Source organism: Dermacentor albipictus, chromosome 4 (genome assembly GCF_038994185.2).
Source record: "Dermacentor albipictus isolate Rhodes 1998 colony chromosome 4, USDA_Dalb.pri_finalv2, whole genome shotgun sequence".
NCBI lineage: Eukaryota > Metazoa > Arthropoda > Arachnida > Ixodida > Ixodidae > Dermacentor > Dermacentor albipictus.
The window spans coordinates 13,116,740-13,137,035 of record NC_091824.1 but is presented as its reverse complement, the minus strand read 5'-3'; the positions used below and the strand labels follow the sequence as shown (position 1 = coordinate 13,137,035).

General features: G+C 47.1%; 1 protein-coding gene across 1 annotated transcript in view; it reads right to left on the bottom strand.

Moving 5' to 3' along the window:
• The window catches only part of LOC135917090 (alpha-mannosidase 2C1-like), a 232,906-nt gene that overhangs the window by 111,902 nt on the left and 100,708 nt on the right, over positions 1-20,296 (bottom strand). Inside the window, exon 9 of the mRNA XM_065450585.2 lies at positions 1,021-1,166. Within this exon, the coding sequence (XP_065306657.2) occupies positions 1,021-1,166 (146 nt within the window). The remainder of the gene's footprint in view (positions 1-1,020; positions 1,167-20,296) is intronic.

Here is a 20,296-nt window from a genome sequence, read left to right as displayed (position 1 = left end):
ACTCTCGACTAAGATCGAAACTAAAATCGGTTCCCTCACTCCGCTTACAAAGTCGAGTGATCACAGCATGAAGGCACATCTACTTGGCTTCTTGATGGTTTTGCAGCCGAGCTGGTGACACATCGCTCACGTCTCGGCAAGACATGGTTATCAAATGCGAAATCTACACAGTTCTCTGAAGTGCCTCAGTGCGTGAAATATGAGTGGAGCGGCACGTGAACCATACTCAACTAAAATTATCCGTTTCATGACCTGTCCAGTTACCTCAAGTTTCTTTCGTTGGTGTGAAATCTCGAGTTTCTTTCGAGTTCTTTCACCGGGACCTTTTCACTAGGGATGGCACGGCAGCTCGACTGTTTGTATTGTACACCGTTTTGCGTAAAGCAGTTCGCAACATTCGAAATTAAGCTAATAAATTTGGGTCAGGGCTTTTGAACATTTTTATCATCCCGAAATTTGAATTGGATTCTATCATCGAGATTCTACTGTATATAACATTTATTGTAATCAAAAGTTCGATGAAAGTTTTTCTGGTCAGGTGACATGATGATGAAGAAATTGCGGTCATTGACCAAGTCATGGTGAAAAAAATGCAGGGATGTTTCGGGACCTGTAAGCATTCCTTGATCACACTATGGACTCCTATAAGTTCCTTGATCACACTCTAAGTGTGATCAAGGAACCCCTATGAGTCCTAAAACGTCTCCGAGTGTTTTTTCACCTGGACTTAACCAGTGACCGCAATATCTTCATTATATACCATTTAAAAGTACATAAATGTTTGGTATGAAATGGCAGTAGGCATATCTTTTTCTGTTTAGCAACTCCCTTCTCGATTTTACGAATAATACTACTCACCTAGACTCACTCTCCCTCTGTAAACAGAAAGGGTTAATACAAAATTTGGCACATCTGCCTGCAACAACGATTCAGTAATCCCTGGTACAAATGAACCCAACAAGGAGGCATTGCTGACCCACATCAGCTATAATTAGTGAAAAGGAAAAGATAAAATCTCACTTGGGAAGCCCGCTGACGTCTTGTAGTCTTGACTGACGTCGCAGCATGGCCTCTGTGGGGCCGCCCCCTCCATCTCCGTGACCAAAGAGGAGAATGCTGTGCGACACTCGCCCTTTGTCCTCCAGGTTCGTCACTGACTTCACCACCTGAGCCATCATGAGAGTTACAGCCTAAAAAAGTTGTCTGTGCAAACACTTTTTAAATTTAAATATGTATACGGTGCCTAACACACACATTACACATGCAAGGTTAATGACATTCATCATCAGCATATCTTGTGTCCACTGCAGGCCTCTTCCAGCAATTTCCAATGACCCAGGTATGCCTGTGCAGCGCAATGTAATGCTAAAGACAAAAATAATCAGAACATGCATTGTACTCAGATACAGAAAAATAACAATAAATTGCAAAGGTGGACTTATTTTTATTGAAAAGAAAAGCTCATTGTATCTATCTATCTATCTACACACACACACACACAGTCGAACCAACTTACAACGATCCTAGGTATAACAATTTACAGGTTACAATTTTCCTGCCCTACCTATTGAAAGTGAGTCCATATATAACAACAATTTTCAGCAGCGATGTACTTTTACAATGGACATTTCAAAACCGGTCATGATAAAAGGCGGGCACATGCAAAGTTCCAAAGCGCAGAATTGCGACCGAACTGGGCGCACGGCAGTGCGCCACCCCACTCTAATCCGGCAGCTCTAACAGCAACGAAGATAAGACTACCGAGATCACCGAGTGCCAAGCATGGATATTCGAAGCCACGAGGAAGATCACTCACTTTTACCTCCGCATTAACATGCACCCATGCTTTCGAGGAGGCCACAATGGTGGCATTTTAGTTTTTTCGCAGTTCTCCATGCGGGACCGCATCAGTCATGATAGCAGCATTCTTGTTTACAGTCAGTGGATGTTACTACTCCACTACCGGGAGATCGTCATTTGTCGATGCTTCATTTATATTGTTGTCGATAAACATTGCAATAGTGTGCTACTTTTCAAACCTAATAATTTTTTGACTGGAGTGACATAGGAAACAAACTTCGTACTTCTCGCCATGAGTGCGGCTTGCGTTTGAGCTGTAACGGCAAGACCTTTGCAAAATGACGGCATGCCACAGCAGTTTCCGCTTCCAGCCAACTATAATGCTTTACTATCATAATCAGGATCCATACCTGTCCCGCTGATAGTAAACCATATACCAACGTCTAGAAGAAAAACTCGCAGCGGCTGTACTCGTTGTTTCGAAATGGCAGAGGGCACCATTTTCAACAAGCTACGACACCGCATTTCATTCTTTAGATAATGTTTTTCATGGAAACTTTCAGCTAAATGCGTTAAAGTGCCAGGACCAAAAAATAACATACTAAAGATAAGATTTTTGGACCCAAGTGGTGTGGAATAGTAACTGCCGCCGCCAGCTTCAGTGTCGTCAAATTTTTCATGTATTGAAGGGTGAGTCCACATATAACAAACTACTGATACATCAGTCACTTTTTGCAGAACTATCAAGTTCGTTATAAATGAGTACAACTGTATGCGCATATATATATATATACACACACACACACACACACACAGTCGAACCTTGATATATCGAACAGCGCAGTGATCGCGAAATAGTTCGATAAAGCTAGAATTCAATATATGAAATCATGTAAAAAACGCGTAAAAAACTTCTGCAAATCAATCAATGAACCAAGGGCGCAATCGGGAACCGTTCGGAGTGCGCGTTTGGTTGTGCCGCTTGCAATTGGCCCACGCCGCACCGACTTCGTCACCACCGACTGCGATGCCGCACGCCGCATCGACTTCGTCAGCCCTGCGAAGTCAGCGTGGTCTTTAAGGTCAATCGCACATAGCGCAACCGAATGTGCGCTCTGATCGCTTCGATTTCGATCGCCCCCCAATCGTGGCACAGTAAATACTCACTTGAAGCTTCACACAAAGTACAGTATTTATTTATTTGGCTGAAAGTACTGAAGCATTGCAGCGTGCTTTTTATTGGCAGCCACATGTTTAAACATGGAGTTATCAACATAGTCTAAACGATCCACAAGTGATAGGCCCGTGCCTTCTATTGCGCCACAGTAGCGGCATAGAAGGGCCAAAGCAGTTGAAGTAGGGAGAGGGGCAACATCAGCACTTGCGGGATCAACCTAGGCAGCGTTTTCGTTTGGCCACTACTTCTGCTGCAATCTCCACATCTGTGAATCGAAGCATTTTGAAACACTGTCAATAGCAAAGTATTAAGTGGCGTCTGCCAAGGCATCTATGAGTGAGCCCACTGAGCACGCACTGTTGCGCGTCTTTGCAGATGCAAACCGCCATTCCTTGTGAGGCACGGCAGGTGCAGAGCGCGGCATTGAGGAGGAGTCAGTGCGTTCAAATGCAATGCATCCTTGACGGTGCCAAACTACCCAAGCCGCCGTGCGCGTACACCGCTATGTTCAAATGGCGGTGATTGATGTGTGCAGCTATACTGCGCAGCCATCAGGAACGCCCATCATGCCACCGCTATCTTCGAGGACGTTGCGGGAAAGCTCACCGCCTGTCAACAGAGCACATGTGGTCTGGGGTGGCAGGCAGAGTTCGATATATTCATTTTACGTCCGACCCCATTCAAAATAAAAAATAAAAAATGCATGCGATTTTTCAGGCGATATAGAAAGTGTTCAATATACGCCATAATTTGATATATTCGTGTTCGATATAATGAGTGTGTGTGTGTTCTCGCTGACCTTTGTGTAATCAGATTGTATGCGCAACACGAATTGCATAGTACTCTCTGGAAGACACAAGTGCCGGAAGATTCGACGAGTGATGCATAAAAGCCGACTTGCTTGGCTCGCGGTCAGATTTTGACAATTGCTGACTGCGCTCGCCACCATCGTGGTGCTTTGAGTGTCGCTTGTTTTGCTGGACACAGGTTTGCCTAAAAAATAGCCAACCTTTTGAAGCCACGCATTTGACGGTGTGTTATTCTATGCAATGACGACAACACAACACTATATACATACAGTCAAACCCACTTATAACAATGTTCAAGTGCAACGAAAGCTCGTTTATTATAACCAATAATTGTTATAACCAGGTTACATGAAAAAAAATCAAAATGTGTGATGGCATAGCTTTTCCGAGAAAACTACAATGGCGAGGAGGTACTTCTTGTCCCCACCACCTTCCTCCATCCGGCTTCCGTTTGTGTTGATTTGTTTAACTGTTTAACTCTGCTTCCTGTGCGCTCTGATCACGTGGTATTAACAAGCCGTGGCTGTCGGCGTTCAAGAATGGCACTGCTATACCAACTGCAAAGAAGGGTCACGGGCGGCAGGTGACATACGAGCTCCGCCGAGGCATAGCTTTGATGGCCCCAAAAGGCACCTTTTAAAGAACGCTGGAAATTTGCCACGGCAGTATCTCAGCTTGAGAAATCGAGGAGAAACGCTGGAGCGAGATCGCTACAAGCATCACGCCATGTACTTCCCATTGGCTTGCACAAGAAAACCGCATGTCCGTCAGCCTTGCTTTCTTTACGCGAAGCTTGCCGACATCCTTCTCCAAGGCATCCAGGTGCTCCACATACTGAAGCGCAAGGTCCTCATGGAAACAAGCCCATGAGGAACTGTATCATCTACAGGACCTCCCGCGGGGACAATGTTGAGGCAGCCTGCCCTACCCCATCAGCGCTGCCATCGTGGCCATCACTGTCGCTATCTGATGCAAGCACATTCGCAATGATCACCTCATCGGTTAGAAGCACTTCACTTCCAAATATTTAGCAGCATGCTTTCTTTTCACTGGCAACGACGTGCATTTCCAATGATCAGCGGGCGGATCAGCCATCTTCCATCTCGGTGGCAAGTCGAATGAGGCTGAGAAACAACGTGGCTAGGAACGACTTCAACACAATGAACAAAGACGAACATGAGCGACTTGATCCGTTAGCAGACTTGCGCAGAATGAGGAACACAGAATAAAGAACCTACTGTGAGGGCCGAGTGGGCAATCCGGGAGCAGCACTGGCAGAATTGTCAATGCAGTTGAAGCGGCCCATTCGTGTTTCAAAGGGCAACGCGGGGCAGAGTTATGGGTGCAGTCCATTCGTGTTCAGAGGGGTGGAAGGGTGATAGGAGAGACTGGTGTGTATCTCTCATGAAGAGAAGCGCGCGGTGGCAGTTGGGGTGGTGGGTGATCTTGAAGCAGCTCGAATTTCACTTTTCTTTTTTCTAGGATTTCGCATTCCATTACGGACGCCCAGCAGCCAGACTTTATCGTTATAAGCGATAATGTGGCATGGGGACATTGTATAAGCGGGTTAATTCTTCATAGAAAACATACAAAAGTTGACGGTGCAGCAACCTTTCATTTTTATAACCGATATATTGTTAAAACCGTTATCATTATAAGTGGGTGCGACTGTATACTGTATTTATTTGAATTTAAGCTGACAGTTATTTTTTTTTTCAAATAATCATATATCAAATACTAGGGTCAGCTTAGATTCAAGGATTTTTAAAAATGCACCAGTTTGCAATCAAAAATGATAAATATGGTGCATAGCTAGCGCCATATATAAAAGTCAGTATCCCAGCCACTATTAGCCATGCCAGTAGCCAACTAAAGTACACGAGCAACGTTGCTATTTTGACCTGTGTCGTATTGGCATGCGGCATGGGCCATAGTGCGGCGTTATCGTAATGGCACCAAACAGGCAATACCAATATAATGCCGCCTTCAAATGAAAAGTTGTGCTAGCCACCGAGGCATCATCAAATGTTCTAGCTGGGCAAGACTTCAGCATCGATGAGAAAACAACCATCATTGGAGGGTGCAATGGGGGACGCTTTTTGTGGGCGCCGCAATGGGAAGATGACAGCGATAAAGAGCATAAGCACGCGATAACAGAGAGGAGCTGTTCAGCGAGATCGCGCCGCATTTTGATGCGTGCTAGCTGTGCCGCACTGTCTGCACATGCATGGGCATGCTTACACGAGCTTGTGCTCGTCCATAAGAGTGTGTGTGTGGTCTAGGCTATAATGATGAGACTAGCAGCGATGATAACATAGAGTGAGCTCGGCGTGTTCATATTAAATAAATGCTGTTTTCATTTTGTGAACGCTGTCCTAACTTTTTTGTTCAGCCTACATTCGAGGTAAGTTTTTTATTTTTTCTGGCTCTGGACATTTGGGGGTTTGGCGGGTTTGACATTTGGACATTTCACGGCCTAGATTCAATCAATCAATCATATTTATTTCCTTTGAAAAGAAGGAGTATGGGACTAAAAGCTTGAACAGCTTGACGAGGTCCTGCTTCCTTACAAGTTGGCAGAACAGCAAAATGACGGCCAGTCATACATGAGAATTTCAAAGTGGGCAAGTGTTATGAGTAACAAGTAATACAGAATGAAAGTAACAAAACGTCAAATAATCACACAAGCAAAATGGTAGTACAATAATCAACATGAACAACAGCAGTGAACAAGAACAGTAAAAAATGGAAGGCATATCCTTCATATAAATAAGCTGGCAAAATCATTTGATAACACAGTTTTGGTTACATGAAAGATCAAAATCTTGTCAGTTTAATATGTTTAGCAGCAAAGGTAGTGTGTAAGACAAGGATTGTTCGTCATGGGAAGTTCTGGCGGTGGGTACCAACCATAGCTCTTTATATCTGGTCTGACTCGTAGTCTTGCAAGGTGAACTGCATCATCAATACCAAATTTAACAAAACCTTTACAATACAACATCAACCTATAATTGTAAAAACAATACACAGGAAGATTTTCATATTTAGGAAAAAGGGGTTCTGTGGAGTAAGTATAATGTACATAAGCGATGTAATGCATGACTCTTTTCTGTAGCAAAGGTAGCTTGTGCGGATTTGTCGCATCAGTTGTGCCCCACATCAGGATGCAGTACTGCATGATAGATACTACCAGAGCATATACAGCATTACCTTCACCTTAGTAGGGATAATGCATCGCATATGTGCAATGACACCAATGGCTGATGACGATTTGGATTGGAGGTAATCAACATGCTTATTCCAGGTAGGGTGCTTTGAAAAGTGTATTCCAAAGGTATTAACAGAATCTACCATTTCTAACTGCTGACAACCCACCCGCAAATTCATATTAGTGGTCAACGTTTTACCTCTAGGCATGTACAAAATTACTCCCGTTTTCTTAGGGTTGATTTTTTAACAGTTCATCACGGCCCAGCATTCTAAATCAGACAGCGTCTTGTTATCCTTTATTTCTATATCTGATTCCAAATTGGCTGTAATAAAAATGGTTGTGTCATCAGCAAACTAAACAAATGTAGCGTTATATGTGCAGTGCATGAAGTCATTTCTGTAAATCAAAGATGAAAGTGGCCCCAAAATGCTTCCTTGCCAGCACACCAGTGATAACAGGCTTCCTTGAAGATTTCGCTTTACTGTTACCTACAAACTGTGACCTGTTGGATAGATTTAAGAAGCAAGTGGGTGGTTCCACACACACCATACTTTTCTAGTTTCTTAAAAGGGATAGAATGATTAATTAAATCAAAAGCCTTAGAAAAATCTATGTATATGCCTAGAGCCATATGTTTACACCTGAATGCATCTACAATAATTACTTTTTGACTCGGGAAGGCTGTTACCATGGAACAGTGCTTTCCAAAATCATGTTGAAAGTCTTCAAAAAGCATGGCGTCAAGAGTAGGCAGCATGGCGTCAAGAGTAGTCATCAGGTTCTATCCGTAAACCAGCTTGGACGGCATCATTTGAGTGGTGTCTTGCATTGCCGTGTTATAAGCGAAGGTCACATATGGCAGGACCGCATCCCATATCTTGTGCTCGACGTCGACGTACATTGCTAGCATGTCAGCGAGGGTCTTGTTCAGGTGCTCCATAAGAGAATTCATCTGCTGGTAGTAGGTAGTTGTCCTCCCGTGGCTTGTCTGGCTGTATTGCAGCATGAATTGGGTGAGCTCTGCTGTAAAGGCCGTTCCTCTGTTGGTGATGAGGACCTCTGGGGCACCATGTCGCAGCAGGATGTTCTCGATGAAGGATTGCGCCACTTTGACTGTGCTGGCTTTTGGCAGAGCTTTCATTCCAGCAAAGTGGGTGAGGTAGTCCGTCGCCACGATGATCCTTATTTCCGGATGTTGACATCAGAAAGGGTCCCAACAAATCCATCCCGATCTGCTGAAATAATCGGCAAGGAGGCTCAATCAGCTGTAGTAATTTCACTGGCATCGTTGGTGGTGTCATGCATCGCTGACAGTCTCAGCTTGTCTTGATGTAAAGAACGATGCAGGCAGTCAGGTGCAGTCAGTAATACCTTTCCTGTATCCTCGATAGCGTCTGGGAGAATCCGAGGTGCCAAGTGGTCGGATCGTCATGTAGGGCATGCAGTATTTCTGGATAATGCTGAGGTAACAACAAGGTGGTCTTTGGCAAGGACTGGTGAGTTCTTCCTTACGAGTAGGTTGTTTTGAAGTGAGAACGAAGACAGTCATCACCTAAATGTGCTTGGGACAACATCGATCTTCCCTTCCAAATACTCAGTAAGGCTTTTTAGCTCCGGGGCTGATCGTTGCTGTTCAGTGAAGTCTTCCACGCTTATTATTCCAAGGAAGGCATCGTCATCCTCTTCATCTTACGGCGGCGGGTCACTGGGAACGCGTGATAGGCAGTCAGCATCAGAGTGTTTTCGTCTAGACTTGACGATTACCACGTCAGGCGTCCTGAACGGTCCTTTAATTTCACTAGCCAACACAATGTGTGATGGCCAGTGACGACTTCGAACGGCCTGCTATATAGGTACGGGCGGAATTTTCCTGTAGCCCAAATGATGACGAGGCATTCCTCTTTGGTCATAGAATAATTGCCTTCCGCTTTTGACACTAGCCGACAAGCATAAGCTATCACCCGTTCAAGTCCGTCTTTCCTCTGGACTAGGACGGCACCGAGGCTAGGCTAGTGGCGTCAGTGTGGATTTCTGTATCAGCATCCTCATCGAAGTGCGCAAGTACTGGTGCCGACTGCATGCATCGTTTGAGTTCTTGAAATGCGTCGGCCTGCGGCATTTCCCACTGGAGCTCAACATCAGATTTCGTTAGATGTGTCAGCAGCTCAGCAATGCATGAAAAGCCCTTGACAATGTGCCTTTTTAGTAGGCACACATGGCAAGGAATCTACGCACTGCTGTCTTGTCGATGGGCTGCTGAAACATTGCAATGGCAGCTGTCTTTTGCAGGTTGGGGCGGAATTCAGATTTGCTGCTGCATTCAACAGTGACCCGCTAGTGTAAGAAATTATCATTTCAAATTGGTCTTTCCTTTGGACTAGCATGACACCGAGGCCTAGGCTACTTGCGTCAGTGTGGGTTGCGATGCCCATGTCTTCAAAGTGGGTGAGCACTGACGGTGACTGCAAGTGTCATTTAATCTCTTCAAGTGCTTCGATTTGCAGCGTTTCCCACTTGAACTCCATGTCGCATTGTTTTAGATATGTCAATGGGTCAGCAGCGTGTTAAATGTTCTTGACAAAGCGCCTGTAATAGGCACACAAGCCAAGGAATCTGCGCACTCCTTTCTTGTCCGTGGGCTGTGGGAAGTTAGCGATGGCAGATGTTTTCTGCACATCAGGGAGGACTCCAGATTTGCTGACGATGTGGCATCGTAAATGAAGCGGCACTTTTCTGGCTTCAGACTGAGCCCTGATGACTTGATGGCCTCTAGTACTGTTGCAAGCCGCCTAAGGTGATCGTCGAAATTTCCGGCGAAGACAATGACGTCATCCAAGTAAACAAGACAGGTCTGCCGCTTCAATCCTGCTAAAACCGTGTCCATCATGCGCTGGAACGTTGCAGGCGCCGAGCACAGTCCAAATGGCATAACCTTGAACTCATAGAGGCCGTCTGGGGCGATGAAGGCGGTCTTTTCGCGATCTCTTTCATCGACTTCTATTTGCCAGTAGCCAGACTTTGGATCCATCGACGAGAAGCATTTAGCATTGCAGAGCTAATCTAATGCGTCGTCTGTTCGTGGCAGGGGGTATATGTCCTTCTTACTGATCTTGTTCAGTCGACGATAATCGATGCAGAAACGTAGGGTTGCATCCTGTTTGTTCACCTAGACTAGAGGAGATGCCCATGGGCTTTCCGAAAGCTGGATGATTTCGTCGCGCAGCATTTCGTCGACTTGTTGCCTTATAGCTTTACATTCTCGCGTCAAACTCAGTAAGGGCTCTGGTAAAGTTGTCGGGCACACTCTTCGATCATTATGCGATGCTTTGCAACTGGTGTTTGTCGAATCCTTGATGACATCAAAAAGCAGTCTTTGTATCGTCAAAGAAGACTTCTGAGCTATTGCTGCTTATTTATGGGAAGACTTGCATTTATGTTGAAGTCTGGATAGGGAACTATAGTCGTCGGGGTAGATGCGGTGGAATCCGAGAGGACAAACGCATTAGTGGCTTCTACAATTTCCTCGATGTATGCGATCGTTGTGCCCTTGTTGATGTACTTGAATTCCTAGCATCAGTCAGCATCGCTTTCACTTTCCCTCCGTGCAGTAGAGCGATCCCTCTTGCGATGCGAATTTCCCAAGCAAGCAGTAGACATCGGGCACCCTCAATGACAACTTCTACGTCTGTGGCTATTTCGGTGCCGATGGAAATGACAATGCTGAAACGAGACAGGATGTTCACTTGGTCCTCAAGTACACTGAAGGCGTGGCAGCTACGAGAGCTCTCCAACAGTATTGCTTGATCTTCAGACGGTGCTATCAACTGTGACTTCAAGTCGATGATTGCGCTGTGTTGGTTCAGGAAGTCCATGCCGAGAATGACGTCTGGTAGAGGATAATGAAGGTGGCAAGGTAGGTCAGGTCATGAACGGTAATTCTTGCTGTGCAGATTCCAGTCAGTGTTATTAGGTGTCCTCCAGGTATCTGGATTTGAGGGCCGTCCCATGCAGTCTTGACTTTCCTCAAGTTGGCTGTGAATAATCCCCTGATGACGGAGTAGTCAGCTCCTGCATCCACTAAGGCGATGATTACGTGGCCATCGAGAAGCACATCGAGGTCGGTTGTTCTTTGTCTTGGGTTGCAGTTAGGTCTTGGCATCGAATCACGGCTGCATCACGTTGACCTGTGGCTGGAATATCTGCTTGGTCAGGTCTTCTTTTGTTGGTGTATTCTTGTCTTGCAGTCTTCATCGGGATGGCAGCGTGTCGTTGCTATGTCGTTGTGATAGTCCTTTGGCATCTTCGTCGTTGGCAGAGCATCTTCGGCATTTCGACGTACAGCAACTGCACCTCCATCGGTTGCTGCTTTTAGTTTCCCGGATATGGGCTGATGGAGCGACCCCAGGCTGGGTCAGTGTATGGTCAGTGTCAGTGCTGCAGCGACAGGTAATGTCCTGGTGATGGCAAACGGGATGGTCGTCGAGGGCTCCACTGAATGGCGGCGAGGCAGCCAGTGATATCACATGGCCTTCCCCTTGCTGTAGGCAAGGTGTGTTCCCGGCGAGCCCTTGCAGTCCCAGTTGGGGCATGGCCATCGGCGGTAGACATGTTCAGCTTCCCCGCAGTGATAGCAGAGGTGGTCGGAGGTGCGCCAAATGTCCATCTTCCTCGGGTAACTGCGCTGGGCAACAAGCGGGCGTGCTGGCAGTGGCAGCAGTTGACGTAATTGTGGCATTACGGGGCCCTGGTGTGGTCACTAAAGGGGACCTTGACGGCAGGCGATGGAAGCATACGTCATCGTTTCCGGCTGGGGTTGCGGCAATGACGAAACTTTTGGTACTTCTTGTGATCGCTGAAGCTTTTCTTTAACTATGTCAGCAAATCGAGGCCACCTGAGGATGTGACCTTAAGCACAACTTCCATAGCTCTTGCCGTACGACCGCTCCGATCGTCTCGTGCAGGTCATCGGCACCTAGCGTTTGAGTTTCAGCGCAGTTTGTTGTCAGCGCACAGCAGTTGTATTGCCTGGTGTGCATTTCAAGCGTTTTCTCAATCGTTGTGCTTCTGAAACAAATTCAGCGACAGTCTTAAGCGGGTTGCGTATCAATCCGGTGAAGAGTTGTTCTTTTCCACCCCGTATCAAGAACCCATCTTTCTTTTCTTCAGACATGTCGAGGTCATCGTGGCGGAAGAGGCGAGTAATTCCTTCTACAAAGATTGCGATGTTCTCGTTCGGCAGCTGCAGACGAGTTTCCAGTAGAGCTTGAGCTCACTCTCTGCACACAATGCTCATAAAGATCCGCAGGAAGCCACTACAGAACAGGTCCCATGTTGTCAGGGTCGACTCCCAGTTCTCAAACCCATGTTCTGGCGGTGTCTTCAAAGGCAAAGTATATGTATGTGCCGCAGCTTGTTGTCGGAGTACTAGTTGTGGAAACTCGCAATTCTTTCATAAGTCTCTGGCCAGGATTCTGGGTCTTCATATGATGATCCATGGAAGGTTGGTGGGTCCCTAGGTTGTTGCAGCAGAATGGGGGACACTGGGGCAGCCACTGGGGTCGCTTACTTGGGCTTGCTCCCTCTGGTCTTCTCAAGAAGAGGTCCGTATCCTGCTAGCAGTCCTTGCTGCCTACAGCTAGTTTGCTGGTCTTTGGTGATGTCCTCATATTTTGGGCTTGGATCGTGGCTTTGCAGGGGCATTCAGTAGATGAACACACTATGCTTCCACCAGATGTCACGTAGCAGTGACAATGAAGAAAACAGCAAAACTTTGAATGAGGAAAATAGCATTTTTATTGGGTGAACCTGTTCCCTCAGAAACAGGCTACACTCAAAGAGAAACGACAGCAGCGAACCCAGTCAGCAATCGTCGAAATTTGATCTGCCGGTCAAGCGCGTCAGCTTTTATACATTAGTCATTGAAAGTTCCAGAGTAATGGCTGGTGCCCGCGTGTTTTCCAGAAACTTCTACACAATTCATGTCACACATCCAATCAGATCAAGCTTCGGTGACAACAGACAGCACATTTAACCATCAATAACATTAGAAAAACTTCTGAAGCATCTGGGCACGCGAATACATTTGTTAAGACGGTGAAAAGTGGTCACCCGAAAAAGATCAGCAAGTATATGTGTCAATATACAAGTCCGAACGAAAACACTCTGATGCCGACTGCCTCTCCCACAACCACTCTTTCCTAGGAACAACAAGTGCAGACAACTTCGCCAAATAGCAGCAGCAGACCCAGAGCTGAGAAGCCTTGTCTAGTTCTTAGAAGGGAAGACCAACTTGGTCAGCAATGTATTTAACTGTGGATTGCCCTAATTTTCTTTAAAGAATGAACTCCTCATAAAGAAGAACTTCCACCAGTCCGCACCAACTACCTTCTGGTCGTGCTTTCAGCACTGTGGCGAGAGGTTCTCTACACCCTTCATGATGACCCAATGGCAGGGAATCTCGGCTTTTCCCGTACGCTCTTAAGGATTCAGGAGAAGTATTACTGGCCACGCTTGAACACCGACCCGCAGATCAAATTTTGACAATCGCTGACCGTGCTCGCCGCCATCGTTGTGCTGTGAGTGTCACTTATTTTGCTGGGCACAGCTTTGCCCAATAAATAAAGTAGAACCTTGTTCATAAGTTTTGGAAAAAAAATGCAAGAAAAAACGTACTAACCGGGAAAACATATGATCCGAAGTAACTAAAAAATTTGAGACTCAATGATTGTTGAAATCTTCTGTTGTAAGCCAATGATTAAAAAGAAGGTGCAGCCACTGTGCCTTGTGTGCAGTCAGCTGCTCTTCCTTTTCACAGGTTGATGACCCTGCTACGTTTTAACACTAACCACATTCTCAAAACCTCTGTCTCATCTACTTCGAGCCTGTCCTGCTAGAAACTGGCTCTCCATTTTCTGCAAACTTCGATGCTATTCACACCCTGCACTACACTGAGTATCAATTAGTTGACCTTTAAAAGCAGAATTGAAAATGCATAATATGGAGCGTTATTTTGGTATTATGTAGTAGTTCATACAGCCAAATTCAGGTACCAGAGGTATAGAATTCAAAAGATAAATTATTATCAGCATAGCACTCCCCCACTTAAAAAGGTGTCCTGAACCCCCCCTTGGTGCCAGTGAGAAAATAAACTGTCCGCAGATAGCATGCGCTGCTATGAACATCTCAGCTAAATTTTGAAGTTGCACGTGGCACATGGAGCTCGCAAGCAGAGCGTAAAGTCCCTTTTCTCTAAAATGCTCCCTTTTTAACAGAAGCCTGCTCCTCGCTCTTTTTTGAATGCTTTATTTCGTAATATAGCCGATTCCCATACGTGGCTGCTATTGGCCAATAGCTGTCAAAAGCATTAATGAAGAAGGATCAGTGCGCTTCTTCCTGCTGTTACTGTGTATATTTATTGACACAGTTTAATAAACAGGCTGAAGTAAGCGAAAATCTGCTTTCAAATTTTGATAATAATAGCGTACTTCCAGAAGAAGTTGACTATCAGCTGCTCTTGCTTGGCCGTGGCTGACTGCATAGGAATTAAACTTTCGCCACCCTGCTTATCAGTGTCGTAGCCTTCGGGTCTCACTAATTTCGGCTAGTTTTGAGCACTCAACTAGCCTCGAATCATGCAAGACTTAAGGTAAGACCACATGCATGCTTGCCAGCATGCGCTCGCTCCTGGTTAGACGCCTTGGCAGACTTTGCTTCGTATTGAGCGACTGATAGCGCTTCAAAATGCGCAAGTTGAATGTGGCTATTACCACACGATTGTAAGTCGACCCCTTTTTTTAAATTTGAAAGTCTGAAGTTGGGGGGTCGACTTACAATCGAAACCAAAACATGGTCCCGCCAAAAAAAGCGATACCAACAGGAGCTACAACGTAGTTACAATTTTATGTTTTCTCTATGGCCCTACCCCTATCTTTTTGCTATCCCGCGTGTTTGTTCGCTTTTCGGAACGGTTTTTCAACATTTTTGAGTCTTACAGTGCATGCAACACTCATGGGGCGGGGGGGGTCGATAGTTGACGGAAGCGCCGCTGTTCCCATTTGCGGCGACACCCTCAGAACGGTGGCGCTTGCGGGGGGTATCGGTACAGTGTACTAGAAGTATCGGTATATAAAGCGAGATATAAGAAGGAAGAAGAAGCATGTGCTTGCTGCGGTAAAGCTAGGGAAACGACGGAGCATATTTTATTAGAATGTGAAGACATCTATCCAGCGGTCGATTTAGGCACCACTGGCCTCCTTGAAGCCCTTGGGTTCAGCGGGAGCAGTGGTAAAGCAAACAGGGGCCGAATCTTATAACGGTTCGGTTGGGGAACCGTTCCTTTGGCCTCACCTGATTGGCCAAAATTTTTATTACGTCACAGGTCGTCAGAGGCAGCGGGGCGGTATCGCAATTTTCGAATACGCCACGCATCTGTCAATCATCTCCAAAGCGAACCGGTCGTAGGAACCGGCGAAGGGGTAGTCCGCTTTGGGTTCCGTTGCTGTGGCTTGGCTTTGGCTTGTGACCCTGGCCGCACGCGCCGGCCGCGCGACCCCGGAGACACGCGGGCGTCGCGCGCGCGTGCGTTGGTTGCTTCGGAGGCTATTACTTGCCTTCGTCGTCTGCTTGGCGTTCCTCTTTCGGTGTCGACCACGGCTGGAAGCGCGATACGCGTTCGAAGAAGTGACGGATAATGAGTTGCGCCGCCCTTGCTGGCTTTCTAAGTAAACCTTTTGCAGGCTACGCTATCAAATGTAGGGGACTCAGGTGCAAGCGTACGAGTGGCCATTCCACGCAGAGGAAGGAATATTGCGCGCTGCGGTTCATCGCCACTGGCCTGCACCTCCCAGAGGTCGGTCGGACGTGAAGCATTCATCGGAATGACCTAGATCTCTGCTGCCGTCACCGTCCACAAAGTTGCTCTCGCAATTACTGTGTTGGCCGGTTGAAGGGCTGGGTCAGCTTTCCCGTGACCTCAGCTTCAAAGCCAATGCCAAGGAGATATTTGCATGGTGAGATCGAATTCTCAGTGCTATCGCCAGCGTGAATAGCTTGCAGATCGCCGTTCAGCAGTCAGAAGGGTTCAACCTAGGCTGGTTCAGCGCTTCCTTCGTTCGGCTGACAAAACTATACAGTCAGGACGGGAAGATATTGTGGAGATCTCTTATTTGGCTGCCTTTTTTTCTCTGGTTCGGGAGTGCCGCACTTTGTTACTCAATTTTACGGCGCAGCGCGCACCGTCAGCACCACACTTGTTCGATTTGACTTCGCGCAGGCAATGCAGGGCCCGGGTATCGTAATGTTCGATTTCAAGTTCCATTGCTTTTATCACGCGACGCGCCGTGGGGCTTATCGCAGGGACAGCGGCAACGCGGCGGCGAGCGAGTCATGTCCGAGCCGATGACGAAAGGCGAAAAAAGATGGAAAATTGATATAGTCGGCTAGTAAAGGTGTCCCTAAGAACCAGTTCACGGTTTTGTCGCGCTCGCTACTTGAGAAGTGCCGGCAGTGCGTTCCTGTTGCATGCCTCCTGCGAGCTCCTGGTAGCAGACGACATAGCGCTGCGCTCTGCCAACTCATTTACGCTTGCGATACCGCCTGTCGGCTGAGAATAAAAAAGAATGACATTAACAAATTACTTCTGCATTGCGTAAACGCCCGGCACCACACGTTTATACTTCAGAACTTGGCGTATAATATCAAATTTATATTTTACATTTATTTAGCAAGCGGAAACATTCGGCAATTCCTCGATTAGCTCGTCATATAATGACGTACACTTCAGAGGTGGCACCCTCTCATCTATTGGTCGCGTCCTCCCCTTCTTCCACCGCCGGCTTGGGAGTGGCACATCTAGTGACGTAAGCGGCGAAGCGAACGGTTCGTATTCCGAACCGTTATAAGATTCGGCCCCAGGTCCGCAATAGACATCAGTAAGAGGCGATTGGAGGATTGGTGGAAGAAAAGTAGGGAAACGACAAAGGACGGAGACGTACAAAAGCACAGTTCGCAATAGGGTATCAGAAAATTTGGACGTGGTAGTTCATAGTGTTTTTTTTTTTTTCTCATGGGTTAACCTAGGTAGGATATTAGGCAGCATAGTAGCAAGAGCTTGGTGGCGCAAGCCACCGCCCCGTTCCAAAGGGGACGCTCATAACATCCATCCATCCATCCGGTAGTTCATGGAAGAGCAGACGCCGCTCGCGGTTTTTTTTTTTCTCTGTTTAAAGGCATTGGAATTGGTTTGACCAACTTTTTGAGGCGTTCCACTTGACTGCCGGCTACGTGCTACTTCTATGCTTCCCCAGTCGTCATGAGTGCTGCAGGCCCACTAATCGTTCGGCACTCGTTAACAGCAGCGTTCAAGGGGGCTGCCATCCTTTACGCCGAAGAAACAAATCACTGCGCAGCGGGCCGCAATTTCGATGTTTCTAAATGGGTGGTGCGAGAGTGGCGACTGCAGCGAAGCGATATTTTCACCCTGTGACGGCAAGTGACAAATTTCCCACGTGCAGAAGTCTGGACGTTTTCCGGAGCTGTAGGCTAAGCTTGCGGCGTGCGTCGCTGAAATGCGTGATCGGTCCCTGCCATTGAAGTGCGACGTGGTCATGAAACAAGCCCGGACCTTCGCCTTAATTTTAAGGTTCTGCTCCGCTGTGAGTACGAGTGGCTGGCGGCAGAAGACTGCGAAATCACGCCAACCGGACCTGTTAAAAGAGCCTCCGTTATGGCTGCGTGTGGTTGGGTGCATTTGGCGTGGGCGGCTGTTCTGCAAGATGTCCTGGTGCGGTCGCTTGCTAAATTTGAAATTTTGCTGGACCACGACGCGCTGTGCGACCGCAGCAACGATGACGATGGCAGCACTAGTGAAGACGAGTAGTCGAGTGACCATGTCAGCTACTAATAAATTTTCGTTATCGAATGCGCCCTCGGGTATGCTCTCTTATTTTTTTTTTCCGGTCAAGCGATATGGGGGGGGGGGGGGGTCGACTTACATTCGAGTCGACTTACAATCGTGTAAACACGGTATGCATCGGCCAAGCTGGTGCAGGACAAAGCCGGTCCGCACCTCCATAGCACAGCCAGACAGAAGCATATGAGTGCGAGCATGGAACCAAGCCCTGCCGTGCACAATGCAAATGCCGCACATTTGTACTGCAGCTGCATGTAGCTGCGGTCTGCTGCATAGCACAGATACTGCGGCTGCCGCATTATGCCGCGACGAGTCCGCTGGCTGAGCGCACTGTGGCTCGTTGAGGACAACCGCACTGGCGCATTGTAGGTGCCAAAATTGCTAACACTGGCATCTATGTGAACATCCAAAATCAAATCTGGACTGCACACCATGACGACGTTAAACAGGTGACACTTTGTGAGCACACCCCGCTTCACCAGCCTTCCCAGCGCAAGTAACTGAAGAATGAGCGGAAGCACTGCAATGGGGTTGTTTGATTGCCAATAACTCCGCTTCAGCTGAATGGACTGAAGTACTACTTCTAGGAGGAAAGTATTTCTCAAATAGTCTAATTTAACATCAAATGCATTTTAAACCTTGAAAGAAAGTTGTTCAGGGCCCCTTTAAGATTCCTCCACCCCATTCTAATTACTGCTAACCCAAGAAAGAAGCAAGATCTCTAGGACATGTCTTGATGGGGGTCAAACCAAAGGTAATTATGCTGCAGGAAACTTTAGCGGACGAAGTAAAGCTAACCGGGTACAAATCGGTGTGCAGAGATAACGATTGCGGGAGGGGACTGGCCACCCTTGTTGACAAAAAGCTACCCTTTATCGAACACAATATCCATCTCGGATTGAGTAAAATCTAGTATATCCTAGTAGAAGTCATACAAGGGCAGGGCGCAGAGTATCTTCTGCCTAAACATTTATAGCAGTCCCACCTACAAGAAACAAAGCTTTAGGGCACTTTTCAACAAGGCACTCGCAGTCGCAAACAGCTCCCCGCTCATCATAGGAGGGGACTTTAATGCACCCTACCAAGCGTGAGGATACGCTGGGAATACAACGAAAGGTGAGGTGTTGTGGAACCTTGCCACGGACCTGGGACTGTGCCTGATCACTGATCCGGCTTTCTCCACCCGCTGTGGCACGTCCACGTGCAGGGACTCTACACCCGACCTAACTTTTGTCAACAACTCGAAACAAGCTAGTTGGGAAAACTCGGGCACCGATCTAGGCAGCGACCACTATATCATACACATGGATATAGGTATGCCGAAACATGAGACTAGAACCTTTCGGTGCACGGACTGGGACCTTTTTAGGAAAGTTAGAGCGATGGGACCACAGTCTGAACCGATAGAAGTGGGCAGACAGTCCTTCCAGACCTGGATCAACCAGCTCGAAGAGGATCTCAGAGAGGCCACTAAAAAAATTAAGACCGAAGAAAACATAGAGAGCATAGACAGTAGGCTCGCACATCTGATCAAGGCCAAACAATCCATCCTGCAAAGATGGAAAACACAAAGACTGAACCGAAAGCTCAGGAAAATGATAGCGTTGCTAAACAGACAGATTGAGGAGCATTCGAGAACGCTCGTGAAACAGCAGTGGGACGAAGTTTGCTACTTGGCAGACGGCAGAATAAAACATGGAGGCAGTTGGAACATTCTCAAACATCTATTGAATGAGAGCGACACTAAGTCAAACAAGAGGACCGAAATTGCAAAACTGGTACATCAAGTCAGCCAGTACACGACTCAGGAGGTAGTCATGAGACAGCTCGCAGACAAATATCTCCCGCTCAAACAAGCGGGCGATAGGGACGAACGCGTGGAGTATATGGGAGGACCGTGCGAGAAAATGGACCGCGATTTCACTGAAGGTGACGTACGGGCCGCCCTCCATGGTCTCTCTAGTAGATTGGCAGCCGGACCCGACGGTATTACCAATAAACTCCTAATGAATCTAGACGATGAGTCAATCACTTTCTTGATGGATCATTTCACCGAGTTGTGGAGAAAGGGAGACTATCCGGAGGAATGGAAGATGGCCAACACCATCCTCATACCAAAACCGGGTAACCCACTCCATCTGGATAACCTACGTCCAATCTCACTTACAACGTGCATAGGTAAAGCTATGGAACACGTTATTCTTAATAGACTCACTAAATACGTCGAGCAAAATGACATACTCCCGTATAACGTGATCGGTTTCCGCCCCGGACCATCGACTCAGGAAGCCGTGCTCCTGATCAAACACCAGCTCATACACATTAGCCCGGTGAACGCGAGAGCAATTCTGGGACTAGACGTCGAAAAAGCTTTTGATCGCATAAACCAC